The 13,654-nt window shown below is 52.0% G+C and overlaps 2 protein-coding genes across 2 annotated transcripts in view; both read right to left on the reverse strand.

Annotated features, from left to right (window-relative positions):
* Positions 1-13,654, reverse strand: part of ILK (integrin linked kinase) — a 196,907-nt gene that overhangs the window by 19,576 nt on the left and 163,677 nt on the right. The gene's annotated exons all lie outside the window — the stretch shown is intronic.
* The window catches only part of DNHD1 (dynein heavy chain domain 1), a 58,504-nt gene that overhangs the window by 2,392 nt on the left and 42,458 nt on the right, over positions 1-13,654 (reverse strand). The window contains exons 31-38 of the mRNA XM_056858761.1: positions 11,489-11,926; positions 10,958-11,399; positions 10,727-10,873; positions 10,445-10,633; positions 4,683-4,861; positions 3,635-4,600; positions 3,331-3,505; positions 201-287 (exon numbers count right to left, since the gene is read on the reverse strand). Coding sequence (XP_056714739.1) covers positions 201-287; positions 3,331-3,505; positions 3,635-4,600; positions 4,683-4,861; positions 10,445-10,633; positions 10,727-10,873; positions 10,958-11,399; positions 11,489-11,926 — 2,623 coding nt within the window. The remainder of the gene's footprint in view (positions 1-200; positions 288-3,330; positions 3,506-3,634; positions 4,601-4,682; positions 4,862-10,444; positions 10,634-10,726; positions 10,874-10,957; positions 11,400-11,488; positions 11,927-13,654) is intronic.

Consider the following 13,654-nt stretch of genomic DNA (forward strand, 5'->3'; position numbering starts at 1 on the left):
GGATGGGGGTGCGAATCTGGAGCGCAGGGGAACGAGGCTGGGCGCGTCCCACCGGCATCTAAGAAGGGAGCCCATGTTGCTTTCGGCTTGCTGCTTCCCACAGGCATCGCCTTTTCATGTGTGGTCAGTCAGAGGGGGAAGAAGAGCAGGGGCTTCTTGTCCACACCCATGCCCAAGCCGCTGGGAGCGCCCTGCTGTACCTGGCACGGATTCTGGGACATCTGCTGCAGTGATGAACCAGAGGCGGAACTTGGGGTGGATCTCGAAAGCTCCCCCTTCAGCGTCCCCTGCCAAACAGAAGAGGAGGTATGGGGGGGGGGTAAGAGCAGGGTAACCAAAGGTCTGCCTCACCAGCATCCTGGGCCTTGCACTGTCTCAAAATTGCCTTGCTGAGAAACCCTCGACTTCTTTCCGAGGTTATGAAGCTACACGAGGCGGCACTGCTTAACCTTCAGACAGGTGGTTTTTACCAGAAGTACATTTCACAGGGATTAAGTTTTATCCGCACACACACACCTGCGCGCTTCACTCTTGTGAGGTTTTGAAGTGGGCTGCCCTGAATGTACTCCATGGCCCTGTGTCCAAATTGCTTGGTGATGCTCCAGGGGTCGTGAACCAGTTCCCGACCGTTGTGGTTGGTGGGCTAAGAGTGAACAAACTGAAACTGCACCCTGAGTAGATTAAGATAATGGTGGTTGGGAAGCCAGAGCCCTTGAAGGGCATTTTGCACTTTCCACTTTTGAGGGGGTTCAGCTGACCCTTGCTGGATCAGTTAAGGTCCGAAGGATTGTACTAGATCCAGCATTGATGCAAGCAAGTTAATGCAGCTGCAAAAAAATGCATTCTTCCAGGTTCATTTAGCCCAGAAGTTGGGCTGCTTTGATTCAACTGCCCTGGCCATGGGGAGGCATGCTACGGTTACCTTGAGGCTAGACTACTGCAATGCATGCGACACAGGTCTACCATTGAAGACAACTGGGAAACGCCAGTTAGTGCAGACTGTGGCAAGCCCAGTGACTGCCCCACACACCCATTCCGTGGAGGCGGCAGCAGGTGATGGTTGTGCGCATTCCACAGGGAGCTCCTCACTGTAAACACTTGATATCAAAAGCAAATTTTCATTCAGGGCTGGCAAACTGGCTAAAGCTTGATGACAGAAGACCCACTCCTCCCCCCGGGCTTAGCAATACAGGACCACGCAGGGCAAGGACAAGTGTGGATTGGTGGGCATGAGTCCTGTGGGCAGAGGTGCCCCCCCCCCGCAACTCTGACCGACAGGAAGAGCTTTGACTGGCATATTGTTTTGGGGTGCTGGAAAGATGTTGCGGGGGTTGGGTTTTGCTGGCCCCTGGGTGCAAAGTGTGCCATGGCTCCGAGGGGTGGCAGCCATCATGGTACCACGTCTGCCTGAGGGCAATGGAGCAAAGTCCAGGAGGGAGGGAAGCTTAGCCACACGCGCCTTTTCTCTGTAGGATCTCTCTGCTTTCAGGATGTCTTGAGGCCTCACCCCGCCCTTCCCTCCTCCTCCTCCTCCTCCTCCTCCTGGCAGCCGAGAGGCTCACAATCCTGTGGGAGTGCGGCCTCTTCAGCCTTCCTTTGAAAATGCATCAGCTGGGGAACAGAGCGATCACTAGGAAATTGGCTGGCAGGGTGGCAAGTCGTGTTTTTAATATTTGGAGTGGCTGATGTGCAGGAAGCTCACTCCTCTACACATCGACCTGTTCCAAGTGAACTCACACGGCAAGGCAGCTTCTGGTTCATCTCCCCCACCCCCACCCGGCACCACGATCGTTCGACAGAACGTGCAAAACGGGAATGTCCAGGAGGTCCTTTTTATGCAGGGCTTAGAACTGTAGAGTAACACCACAGGGCCACGGAGGGGGACTTTGTGAGGTTTGTAGTCTATTGCGGGGGGGGGGTTGGTTTTTTTGTAGATACCACCTTCCTGTGACTCCTCTGTCTCCTACCTTTGCTACCAACTTTCTGTATTATGGGATGTCATCCCATTGTCAGCGTTTATGTCTGCATTGCTTTCTAACTAATCCTCGTCCGACTACATTGTTTACAGGAGGTCTTTGCTGCCTGACTGAACTTTTTGTTTTATATTTTGTCATCCACCTTGACTCTCAGTGAGAAAGGCGGGCTATAAATGAAGTAAATACAGTGAAAGAATAACAAGTTAAGGCTCTCCCATGACAGTCATACCTTTAGCAGGGATTTGCATACCCTGAACGGCACCCCTGCAGAGACTCTTCCCCCCGCCCCACCCCCACATCATGCATCCTTTTATCAACCTTTATTCCTCAACTAAAAAGCTCTGGACTCCACAGTCTTCCCTTGTAGGGAAGGAGCTCCAACGCCCCCGGCTTCATTTGGGAGGCCCTTCGTTTAAATCCTGGTCCCTCCCCTCCCCGCCTTCAGCAGCATCCCAAAGACGTCCACGGTCATATTTTACTGTGTCTGTTAAGGGCGCAGCGCCCTCTCCTGTCTTACTCAGTTAATTACACTTAGTGAGCATTTCATTGCTTAAGATGAGCCATTCCAATTTACGGTGAGGCCGTTTGCCTAAGCACCGCAGAGACGGTACAAAGAAACACACACACCCCTTTGAAACTGGTCTCTCTGGCCCAGGAGCTCTTGGCCAGCGGTCAGCCGGTGGTTTCAGGGTGGCGACTGCGCTCATGGGCCTGCAGGAATGGTTTCTGCTCCGAAGGTCATCATGGCTGACCCCTGAGCCTGGGACGTGGGACTTCTCCTGCTGTTTTCCAGGCTTTTCAAACTTGGGGACTAGATTACTACAATGTGCTCTTTTTGGAGCTGCCCTTAAAGATTATTCTGAAGTGCAGAAGCACATCAGCTCCCTCACTGGCCAGAGCCTAGAGCGTTGGACCTGTCGGTCCCATCCTGAAGTTGATGGATGTGTGCGCTTCGGGCCCAGTCCTGGATGTTGATTTTGACTCGTAAAGCTCTACAGAACCTGAGGCCTGCCTACGCTCAGGGGCCCACAGGCCACCTCCCAGCCTCCCAGGGAGCTCTCCTTTAAAGTTTCCCACGGGCCACAGCTGGGGCACGGGGTTTTTAGCCATGGCGCCAGCCCTGTGGGATTTTCTCCTTCCGTGAGGAGGCTCCGTTCCTTCTGCCCGCAAGCCTGGTCTTGTAAACATGGTCAAGCTGCCTTGTGGAGCGGGATCTCTCTTCTGGTGAGGGTCCGCATGCTGCGGAGGGGAACGGGGCTGCTTCGGTGGTCGCTCGCTGGGCTGGCTTTCCTCAGCCCCCTCGAGGCACCCCCGTGGGTGGGGGAAGGCCCAGGTGTCAGTGCTCCAGCCTCACCTGCCTGCAAGTTCAGCACCAGATCCAGCTGCCCCAGCACCTCGGGGTCCCACTGCTCCTGGAGGTGGCAATTGTTGAGCACCAGCCACTTGCCTTTCTTGGCACAGAAGGGCAGCATCCGCCACACACGGCCGCCAGCGTCAGGGGTCCCAAAGGAAATGACCGCCAGTTTCCCCTGCAGGCGTCGATACAGTGGCCCTCAGCTGGGGGGGGGGGGCTGCTGCTGCTGCTCAGGGATGGGTCCCCAGAGCCCCTCGACCGTCGCTGTGCTCAGGAGCCCCCCACCCTCCCAGCACCAACTCACCACTCGTCCTTGCTGCTGGGCCATCTGCTCGATCCAGTGGAGCGGGGGCGTGAAGGAGCCCGGAGATCCTGCGGGGGGCACGAGGAAGATGATGGGCTGGTCGGTCCGGCTGTAGGAGTACGCATGGGTGATCACCACGTCCTCTGAGGGGGACCAGCCCAGCAGGCAGGTGGTGAGGTCACAGATGACGCTGCTCATGGCCTCCGGGCACAGGATGCGCCAGAGGATGGCGCGCTGGAATGGGCTGAGGTGGGTGTGGCTGGGGCAGAGGGCCAGCCCCACCACCGTGGAGGGCAGGCGGAAGTACTCCTGCCACTGAGTGGGGCGCCTGGCCAGAGACGCCAGGAGCCCCTGGAAGCCCGGGAGGCTCTCCAGCAAGCGGCACTCCTCCCAGGCCTCCTGGCTCACCCAGCAGGGGCGGGGCACGCTGGCCAGGGGCCGCAGCAGCTCCTTGGCTGCCGGCTCCCGAAAGCCCTGGAAGAAGGCCAGGTACTCAAGCGGGCTGGAGTCGCCGGCCACCTGCAGCATGTCCAGGGCCCCTAGGAAGAAGTAGAGGAGGCGGTCCACCTCCCGCAGGCCGGGCAGGGGTTCTGTGAGCAGATGCCGGAGCACGGCCCGGCTGAGCTCCAGCAGGCGGGCCTCGAGAGACTCGTGCTTGTCGGTGTCGGGCCGCTTGGTGGAGAGCAGGGCGTGGCGCATGTGGCTGATGCATGCGTGGGAGGGGAAGAGGTAGAGCGGGTGGAGGCGGCCCAGCTTCTGGAGGGACAGGCGAAGCGCCACCCCCAGGCGCGCCACCGGCCGGTACTTGTTGCACAGAGCGGCCTGGTCCTGGTACAGGGAGACCATGTGCTGGTGGGTGGCGTGCAAAGCCTGGATCTGGGTCTGCAGCAGCTGCACCATCGGCATGAAGTTCTCCTCCTCCAGTAGAGACCGCTGCGGCTTGGAAATCAGCGCCACCAGCTCCTCCTGGAGAAGGGGAGAGGGAGAGCGGTGGGGCTGCTTCTCAGGGCCCAGCTGGTGGGGGTGGGGGACGGGGGGCAGGACTCACCTCTGTGGCCTCCAGCTTGGCCTCCAGCTGCAGGACCCCCAGTTCCAGGGCCTGGCGGTGCCTCAGGATCTCGTGGCGCTCGGAGCGGAGCACCTCCCCCAGCAACAGCTCCTCCAGCGCCGCGGGGCTGAGTCTCAGGTCGATCACAGTCAGGAGCTTCAGCACCTTTGGATCCAGTTCTGCAAAGGAGCAGAGCAGCCGCTGAGGGGGGGGGCGCCCCCTGCCTGGCTCCAGGCCCCCTCCCTGGTCATGGCCCCCGGCCACCCCTGCCTCCCCACGCCCTTGGAGCTGTACAGGTAAAGAGGCTGCCCCCGGCCAAGACAGGCTTCTCTCTCTCTCTCTCTCTCTCTCTCTTTATCTATATATATATATTATCTCAGATTTTTTATAACATTATTTTATTGTTTTTTATATTACAGTAGTTTCCATCATTCATTACGATAATTATATGATATAAACAATATTTCTCTATTTTATATAACTAATTAATTCATATATTTGCGTTGACTTCCCCTCTTTCCTCCTCTGTCTTTTTGATAACTTTATTATCACCTTTGCATTTAATTTCTAATTCAATACAATACTTCATATATAAATTGGATTACAATTCATAAAATCTAAATCATTAATCTTAATAATATGTCTACCTTAATCAAATGAATTAGAACAAAACATAACCTTCAATATTTCCCAATTTAAATTCATTTTGACAATATATTGTCCATGCCTCCCATTCTCCCACAAATTCTGTATTCTCCTTTTGATTTACTAATGCCGTAAGTTTAGCCATTTCTGCTAGTTCCAACATTTTATTTATCCAGTCCATCTTATCCGGTATCTCTGAAAGTTTCCATTTTGCTGCATAAATCAATCTTGCAGCTGTAGCATATATCAAAAAAGATCTCTGAGTTAATATTGTTCCCAGTATAATACTTAATAACATCATTTCCGGCATTTTAGGGATATTCTGTTGTATAATCAGTCTCAATTCATTGTAGATCATGTCCCAAAAAGTCTTGGCTTTTTCACAAAGCCACCATCTATGATGAAAGGAACCAACTTCTTCTTGACATTTCCAACAAGTTCCAAGTTTGGTGACAATGTTGTATTCTATCTCTCTCAGATTTTGACCTAATTGGTATTACTGAAACTTGGTGGGATATCACTCACGACTGGAATATTAAGATGGAGGGGTACAACTTGTTTAGAAGAGATAGACAGATAAGGAAGGGGGGAGGAGTAGCATTGTATGTCAAAGACGTGTACACGTGAAGAAGTACATGAATCTGAGCATGGTAGTGCAGTCAAGTCTATGGGTAAACATAAAAGGAGTAAGAAATAATCGTGATATTCTCATGGGGGTCTGCTATCGACCACCAAACAAGGCAGAGGACTTGGATGAGACACTCCTGGGATATCTGCTGGAAGTCCAACTCTGCTAAAAATGTGCGATCCAATAAATTCCTGACTTGTCTTGCTGACAACTTCCTGTTCCAGAAATTGGACAGGGAAACAAGGGGATCTGCTATCTTAGACTTGATTCTCACCAACAGGGAAGAACTGGTTGATGAGGTTAAAGTAGTAGGCACACTGGGTAGTAGTGACCATATAATCTTGGAATTTACAATCTTGGGGAAAGGGAAAATTGTACGCAGTCAGACATCTAGGTTGGACTTTAGGAGAGCACATTTTAACAAACTTAAACTTATGATGGGTAGAATCCCATGGTCGGAAATACTTAAGGAGAAGGGAGTTCAAGAAGGGTGGGTGTTTCTTAAAAATGAAATACTGAAGGCGCAATCCCAAACCATTCCTATGAGAAGGAAAAATGGGAGGAGCCTAAGGAGGCCAGGGTGGCTCCATAAACAGCTTTTTAAAGATTTGAGGAATAAAAAAGACTCATTTAGGAAGTGAGGAATATAACCAGAGAGGAATATAAACAAATAACTAGTGCTTGTAGGGAGAGTGTTAGAAAAGCTAAGTATGAGGCTAGCGAGAGATGCTAAACGCAACAAAAAAGGGTTCTTTTCCTATGGACAGAGTAAGAACAAGGACAAGATAAGCCCACTGCGGGGACCGGAAAGTAAAATCATAACAGGAGATGAAGAGAGGGCAGAACTCCTTGATTCCTACTTTTCCTCAGTCTTTTCTTGCGATGGAAGCGGTGCTCAACATGGCTTAAACAGAACGCATTATGAGGGAAGGGATTTGCAGCCTAGAATTGGCATTGGGGTAGTGCATAAACACCTGGTTTCTTTAAATGAAACAAAATCCTCTGGGCCAGATGAATTGCACCCAAGGGTACTCAAAGAACTTGCAGATGTAATTTCTGAGCCTCTTTCCTTTTTTTTTTTTGTAAAGTCTTGGCAAACAGGTGAGGTACCAGAAGATCGGATGTGGGCAAATGTTGTCCCCATCTTCAAGAAGGGGAAAAAGGAGGATCCGGGTAACTTCTGACCCATCAGCTTGACTTCTATACCAGGAAAAGTGTTCGAACAAATCATCAAACAGTCCGTCCTTGAGCATTTAGAAAGGATGGATCTGATCACTAAGAGCCAGCATGGGTTTCTCAAGAATAAGTCATGTCAGACTAATCTTATCTCCTTTTTTGAGAAAGTTACTACCTTGCTGGATCAGGGGAATGCTGTAGACATAGTTTATCTAGATTTCAGTAAGGCTTTTGATAAGGTTCCACATAGTATTCTAGTTGACAAATTGGGAAAATATGGGTTAGATACTATTATTGTTAGGTGGATCTGCAACTGGTTGACAGATCGTACCCAAAGAGTGCTAGTTAATGGTTCCTCATCCACTTGGAGAGCAGTGACTAGTGGAGTTCCTCAGGGATCTGTCCTTGGCCCTGTGTTGTTCAACATCTTTATAAATGACTTGGATGAAGGAATAGAGGGGATGCTTATTAAATTTGCAGATGATACTAAATTGGGAGGGGTAGCAAATACGATCGAAGATGATCTTGACAGGCTGGAGAAGTGGGCTAGAACTAATAAAATGCACTTCAACAATGACAAATGTAAAGTTCTGCATTTAGGTAGGAAAAATCAAATGCATAATTATAGGATGAGGGCGACTTGTCTGAGCAGTAGTGTGTGTGAAAAGGATCTTGGGGTCTTAGTAGACCAAACACTGAACATGAGTCAGCAGTGTGATGGGTAGCTAAAAAGGCAAAGGCAGTCTTGGGCTGCATCAACAGAAGTATAGTGTCCAGATGATGCGAAGTGATGGTATCGCTTTACTCCGCTCTGGTTAGACCTCAACTAGAGTACTGTGTTCAGTTTTGGGCACCACAATTTAAAAAAGATGTAGACAAGCTGGAAAGGGTCCAGAGGAGGGCAACCAAGATGGTGAGGGGTCTGGAGACCAAGTCCTATGAGGAAAGGTTGAAGGAGCTGGGTATGTTTAGCCTGAAGAGGAGAAGACTGAGAGGGGGTATGATAACCATGTTCAAGTACTTGAGGGGCTGTCATATTGAGAATGGTGCCGAGTTGTTTTCTGTTGCTCAAGAAGGTTGGACCAGAACCAACGGGTTGAAATTAAATCAAAAGAGTTTCCGTCTAGACATTAGGAAGAATTTTCTAACAGTGAGAGCGGTTCCTCAGTGGAACAGGCTTCCTCGGGAGGTGGTAAGCTCTCCTTCCCTGGAGATTTTTAAGAAGAGGTTAGATGGCCATCTGTCAGCAATGCTGATTCTGTGACCTTAGGCAGCTGATGAGAGGGAGGGCATCTTGGCCATCTTCTGGTCACTAGGTGTGGGGGGGAGGTAGTTGTGAATTTCCTGCATTGTGCAGGGGGTTGGACTTGATGACCCTGGTGGTCCCTTCCATCTGTATGATTCTATGATTCTATTCTATAAAGACCTCCAAAGACGGGGACTCCACCACCCTCCGAGGGAGCACATTCCACCATCGAACAGCCCTCACAGTCAGGAAGTTCTTCCTAATGTTTTGGTGGAATTGCTTTTCTCTTAGTTTAAATCCATTACTCCATGTCCTAGTCTCTGGAGCAACAGAGAACAAGCTAGTTCCCTCATCAACATGACATCCCTTCAAATATTTAAACATGGCTATCATGTCTCCCCTCAACCTTCTCTTCTCCAAACTAAACAAACCCAACTCCCTAAGTCTCTCCTCATAGGAGATGGATTCCAGACCACTGACCATTCTGGTCGCCCTCCTCTGGACACGCACCAACTTGTCAACATCCTTCTTAAATTGTGGAGCCCAAAACTGGACACAGTATTCCAAGTGAGGTCTGACCAATGCAGAATACAGTGGTAGTATTACTTCCCTTGATCTAGACACAATACTCCTATTGATGCAGCCCAGAATTGCATTGGCCTTCTTAGTTGCCATATCACACTGTTGACTCATGTTCAGTTTGTGGTCCACTAAGACTCCCAGATCTCTTTCATATGTACTGTTGTCAAGCCAACTAACTCCCATCCTGTACCTGTGCCTTATGTTGTTTGCGGATCCAGGCCAATAAGGGGGTCCCGGGGCCCGTCTGTTCCCACCCAACAATGAGACCTCACAAAGCAGGCTGGCAAACAGGGCCAGCCACGAGGAGCACCTCCCCTTTTATACCCAGCCGGCGGACCAGACAGAATACCTCTAGTCAGTAGCGCCGGCCGGGGCGGAGGGACGGAGAGCCGGGCCACGATTGGCTCCCGAGGAAAACAGAAGGGACGGGGGGGGGGGGGAAGGCGCACGGAGACTGGACTTCCGGTCTCCTCCTTCCGGTTCCCCCCCCCACCGCCACGAGGATCCGAATGCGGGCCCGCTGTCCCCTCGCGTCGCAGACAACCCGCCGGTAGGAATTGCCCCCCCCCTTCCACCAGCCGTCGGGAGCCGGGAGGAAGCGCAGGACACCCACCGCTCCCCCCCCCCACACCCGCGGCTGAGCGGCCAGCCGGGCCCTGCTACCCGGCGCGGATCCGCAAACGACGGATCCCCTGCAGTAGGGATCCTCCGCTTAATGTCATAAGCAGACCAAACACACTTTTGCATGTTAGCAAAATTGGACGTAACACATTTTTTGTTCTTCATAGAATAGAAACATAGAATCATAGAGTTGGAAGGGGTCATCAGGGTCATCTAGTCCAACCCCCCCACAATGCAGGAATTTCACAACTACCTCCGCCACAAACCCCCAGTGACCCCTACTCCGTGCCCAGAAGATGGCCAAGGTGACCTCCCTCTCATGATTTGCCTAAGGTCATAGAATCAGCACTGCTGACAGGTGGCCATCTATCCTCTTTGTTAAAAACCTCCAGGGAGAGCTCACCACCTCCCGAGGAAACCTGTTCCACTGAGGAACCACTCTAACTCTTTGAAAATTCTTCCTAATGTTTAGTTGAAAACTCTTTTGATTTAATTTCAACCCGTTGGTTCTGGTTCGACCTTCCGGGGCAACAGAAAACAACTCTGCACCCTCCTCTATGTGACAGCCCTTCAGGTACTTGAACACAGTTCTCATATCCCCTCTCAGTCTTCTCCTTTTCAGGCCAAACATACCCAGCTCCTTCAGCCTTTCCTCATAGGACTTGGTCTCCAGACCCCTCACCATCTTTGTTGCCCTTCTCTGGACACGTTCCAGCTTGCCTACATCTTTCTTAAATTGTGGTGCCCAAAACTGAACACAGTACTCTAGGTGAGGTCTAACCAGAGCGGAGTAAAGCGATTGCATCACTTCACGTGATCTGGACACTACTTCTTAAAGTAGTCAAGTCATTTTCGCTCTCTTACCTGCAGCCAAAGCCTCCAGAGGTAGGTTGACGCACAGATAGAGCTGGAAGGAGGACGACACCGGTATCCCCTTCATGGTCTCCGAGGAGGCAGTCGGAGCTCCCTGCAAGGTCTCTTTCTGCATCAGCTGCTCGAGAATTGGACACCAGGGGATGTTCTTTTCGAAGTCCACCAGCAGCACGGGGAAGCCTGCGGGGGCCAAGGAGAGGCATGAGTGGCTGGCAGCTGCCCGGCAGGCTGCTCTGCGCCCCACGCTGGCCTGCCGCTTGCCCCCTGGCTCACCGGCACTGGCTGCGCTCCGGAGACACTGCTCCAGGTCAGGGTCTGCCAGCGACAGCACCTCCAAGTCGTCCGTGGGCATTTCGTCATAGTCCCCTTGCTCCACCATGTCCGGTACCAGTTCTTCACTGAGCAAGGCCTGGGATTCCGCTGGAAGAAGACAGGCCAGTGAACGGCTGACTCAGGGATAGCATGGCGGCCAGGCGTGCCCCGGCGGCTCGTCCCTGCACCTACCCTCGTCCATGGCCCCAGTCGTGAGCAGCCAGACCGTGGCCTGCTTATTGGGGTCCACCAGCAGAGGCCAGCGGTGAGCTCGCCGGCGGGCCTCTGAGTGCAGCAGTATGCCAGCCAGGCGGCTCTCGGGGTCCTTGGGCTTACGGGTCCGGTTCCAGATGCGCTGCTCTCGCGCAGAGCTGAGCAAGGAGACCAGGCGGAAGGGCTGCTGCACGGGCAGCAGGGGCGGGCCCGCGGAGGCCGAGCCAGGGCAGGGCAGCTCCTGCTGCACCAGTCGGGCGACGTCGTCGGGCCCCAGGCAGACCCGGGCCCCCGCGCACACCGCCTGCCACTTCCCGAGCAGCTCTTCTCGCCGCGCAGGGGGGAACGGCCCCAGGTAGGTGAGGGCAGCTGCGCAGAGCAAGGCATCCCCATGCACCGTGCTTTGCTGCTGCTCCAGCATCTGGGGGAGAAAGAGGCCGTCTGAGCACTGGGGCCAATGAGGAAGGGAAGAGGGGGTTGTGCGGGCAGCCCCCTCCCCCTGGCCATCACCTGAGTGACCACTGTCCAGCTGGCCATGTGCTCTGCCACAGAGCTCTCCACAGTGGTGGCCTCCTCCCTGGCTTGCACAGACTGGGTCAGCTGTTGCAGCAGCCGCTGCTGGTGCTGCTGGGTCTCCTTCAGCTCCTTGATGCGTGCCCGGGTGGTGTCCCTCAGCTGCTCCGAGAGCAAGCGGCTGCGGCCCAGGTGCGCTTTTTCTGAGCTGATCTGGGCATCGCAGAGTTCCAGCCTCTCCATGGACGGCTGCCAGTTACGCAGTGCCTGGTGGTACCAGTAGACGGCACAGATCCACTGCCAGAGGGCCGCAGCCGCTCGGCTGGCGCTCCTGATGGAGGAGGCCGCCGCGCAGACGTCGTTCTCAGCCACCGCCTCGCCCAGCTCCCAGAAGAGGTCATTAGCTATGGTATCTTTGGGGTAGAAGACCAACTCCTGGAGGGGAAAGCAGAAGGTCCCGGGGGAGGGCAGTCAGCCAGGGGCAGCTCCTCCTCAGGGAAAACTCCAGTCCAGGAATCTTTCATCAGCACCCCTGGTGGAAGGGTGGGTTAGGGTTCATTTTATTTCTGAAGCCTCCTTATCACTGTTTTCCCCATATAAACACTTAGGAACCTTACCAATTCCAGTACAAGCATCAGCACAGGAATACGAAGAAGAGAAATGTAAAAGCATCCCAATCATCATCATCAACAACATATCTAATTGTCAACATGGGAAAATTGGTGGGTACTTAAATCCAGATCTTTCTATAAACCTGAGAAAAGCCCTTAGTTTGCAGGAAAAAAAACTTTTTAAAAACTCATCCTAAAATGATAAAAGGATTATTGTAGCTTTAAGAAACGGATGCACTTAGTGGTCATTGCTAGGCAACCAAGCAGTATTCTCAGCCTTCAAGTCTTGGTTTCCATCAGTAAAAGGCAGGGGAGGGGGCAGAGCCTTTTCCAGGGCCATTTTGGTCTCTGAGGGAGGACTCATCAGGACCAGGCCTGGCAGCAACCACTGAGCAACTTGCTACCATGTGACTTGCATGACTCACCCTGGTCCAGCTGTTTGCTAGTGTTCAGCAGCAGTCACCCCACAAAAAACAGTGTGGTGTAGCGGTTAGAGTTTCAGAACAGGATTCTTGAGATCCAGGTTCAAATGCCTCGTCTGCTATGGAAACTCACTGGGTGACCTTGGGTTAGGTTCTCAGCTTAACATTCTCAGCTTAACCTATCTCACAGGTAGGTTCACCTACCTCCCAGCTCTCCAGGGTCTCAGGATGAGGTCTTTCACATCACCTCCTGCCTGGTCCTTTTAACTGGAGACACCAGAGATTCAACCTGGAACTTTCTGCATGCAAAGCAGACGCTCTGCCATTGAGCCACATCCACTTCCCAAAAGACTACAGCATCTCAGCCCAAGAAAATCAAATAGATATGAGCTCAGGCCTCTTTCTCCAGGTCTAAAAATTATCTCTGTGATTTTAGAGAGAGCGGTATAAACATCTTAATGGCTCCAGACTTGTTGTTGAGGCTTCAGTCATCTCAGTGTTCCCTTCTGACTGGTCACCTCACAAGGGCAGTTTGAGCTTAACCCCTGAGCAGTCACAGAGTGTATATTCAACATTGTCACCTAGATTCATGGGTAAAGCGTCAGATCGCCTCACACCCTTCTCCCAGCATCCCACAGAGCTAGCTTGGGGGCAGTGCTGACTCTCCTGGTCACTCTGTAGCTGCAGCCATGGTCTCAGGAACCCCTTCTCACTGCGTTTGCAAACTAACGGAGAGTTCCAGCACTTTTCAACTGTCAGTGGCCTCTGTTTGCTTAGAGTTAATTTTATCTCGGACAGTTATTGAAGCAGTTACAGAAAATTTAGATTCCTTTTTAATAGGGGTTAAGGGTTGAGACCGGCCTTCTTATCTTACTATATCAGATGGAACTCTCATGCACATCCCGATTGGCTTATTTGTGCTTGTGTTGATTATCTCGTATTCAGTTATGAATCAATCAGCTATGTAGATAATAATCATATGATTATGATAGAAGAGGTTTAGAAAAAGATGGTTGATATTTTTCTGTAAATATGCACTACCGTGACAAGCAAACCAGATTTCTCAGGAGAAGGACAAGGAGAGATTTCTGGGTGTTACAACTTGGGGCTTTCTGATAAATCCCTAAAAG

Source organism: Euleptes europaea, chromosome 12 (genome assembly GCF_029931775.1).
Source record: "Euleptes europaea isolate rEulEur1 chromosome 12, rEulEur1.hap1, whole genome shotgun sequence".
NCBI lineage: Eukaryota > Metazoa > Chordata > Lepidosauria > Squamata > Sphaerodactylidae > Euleptes > Euleptes europaea.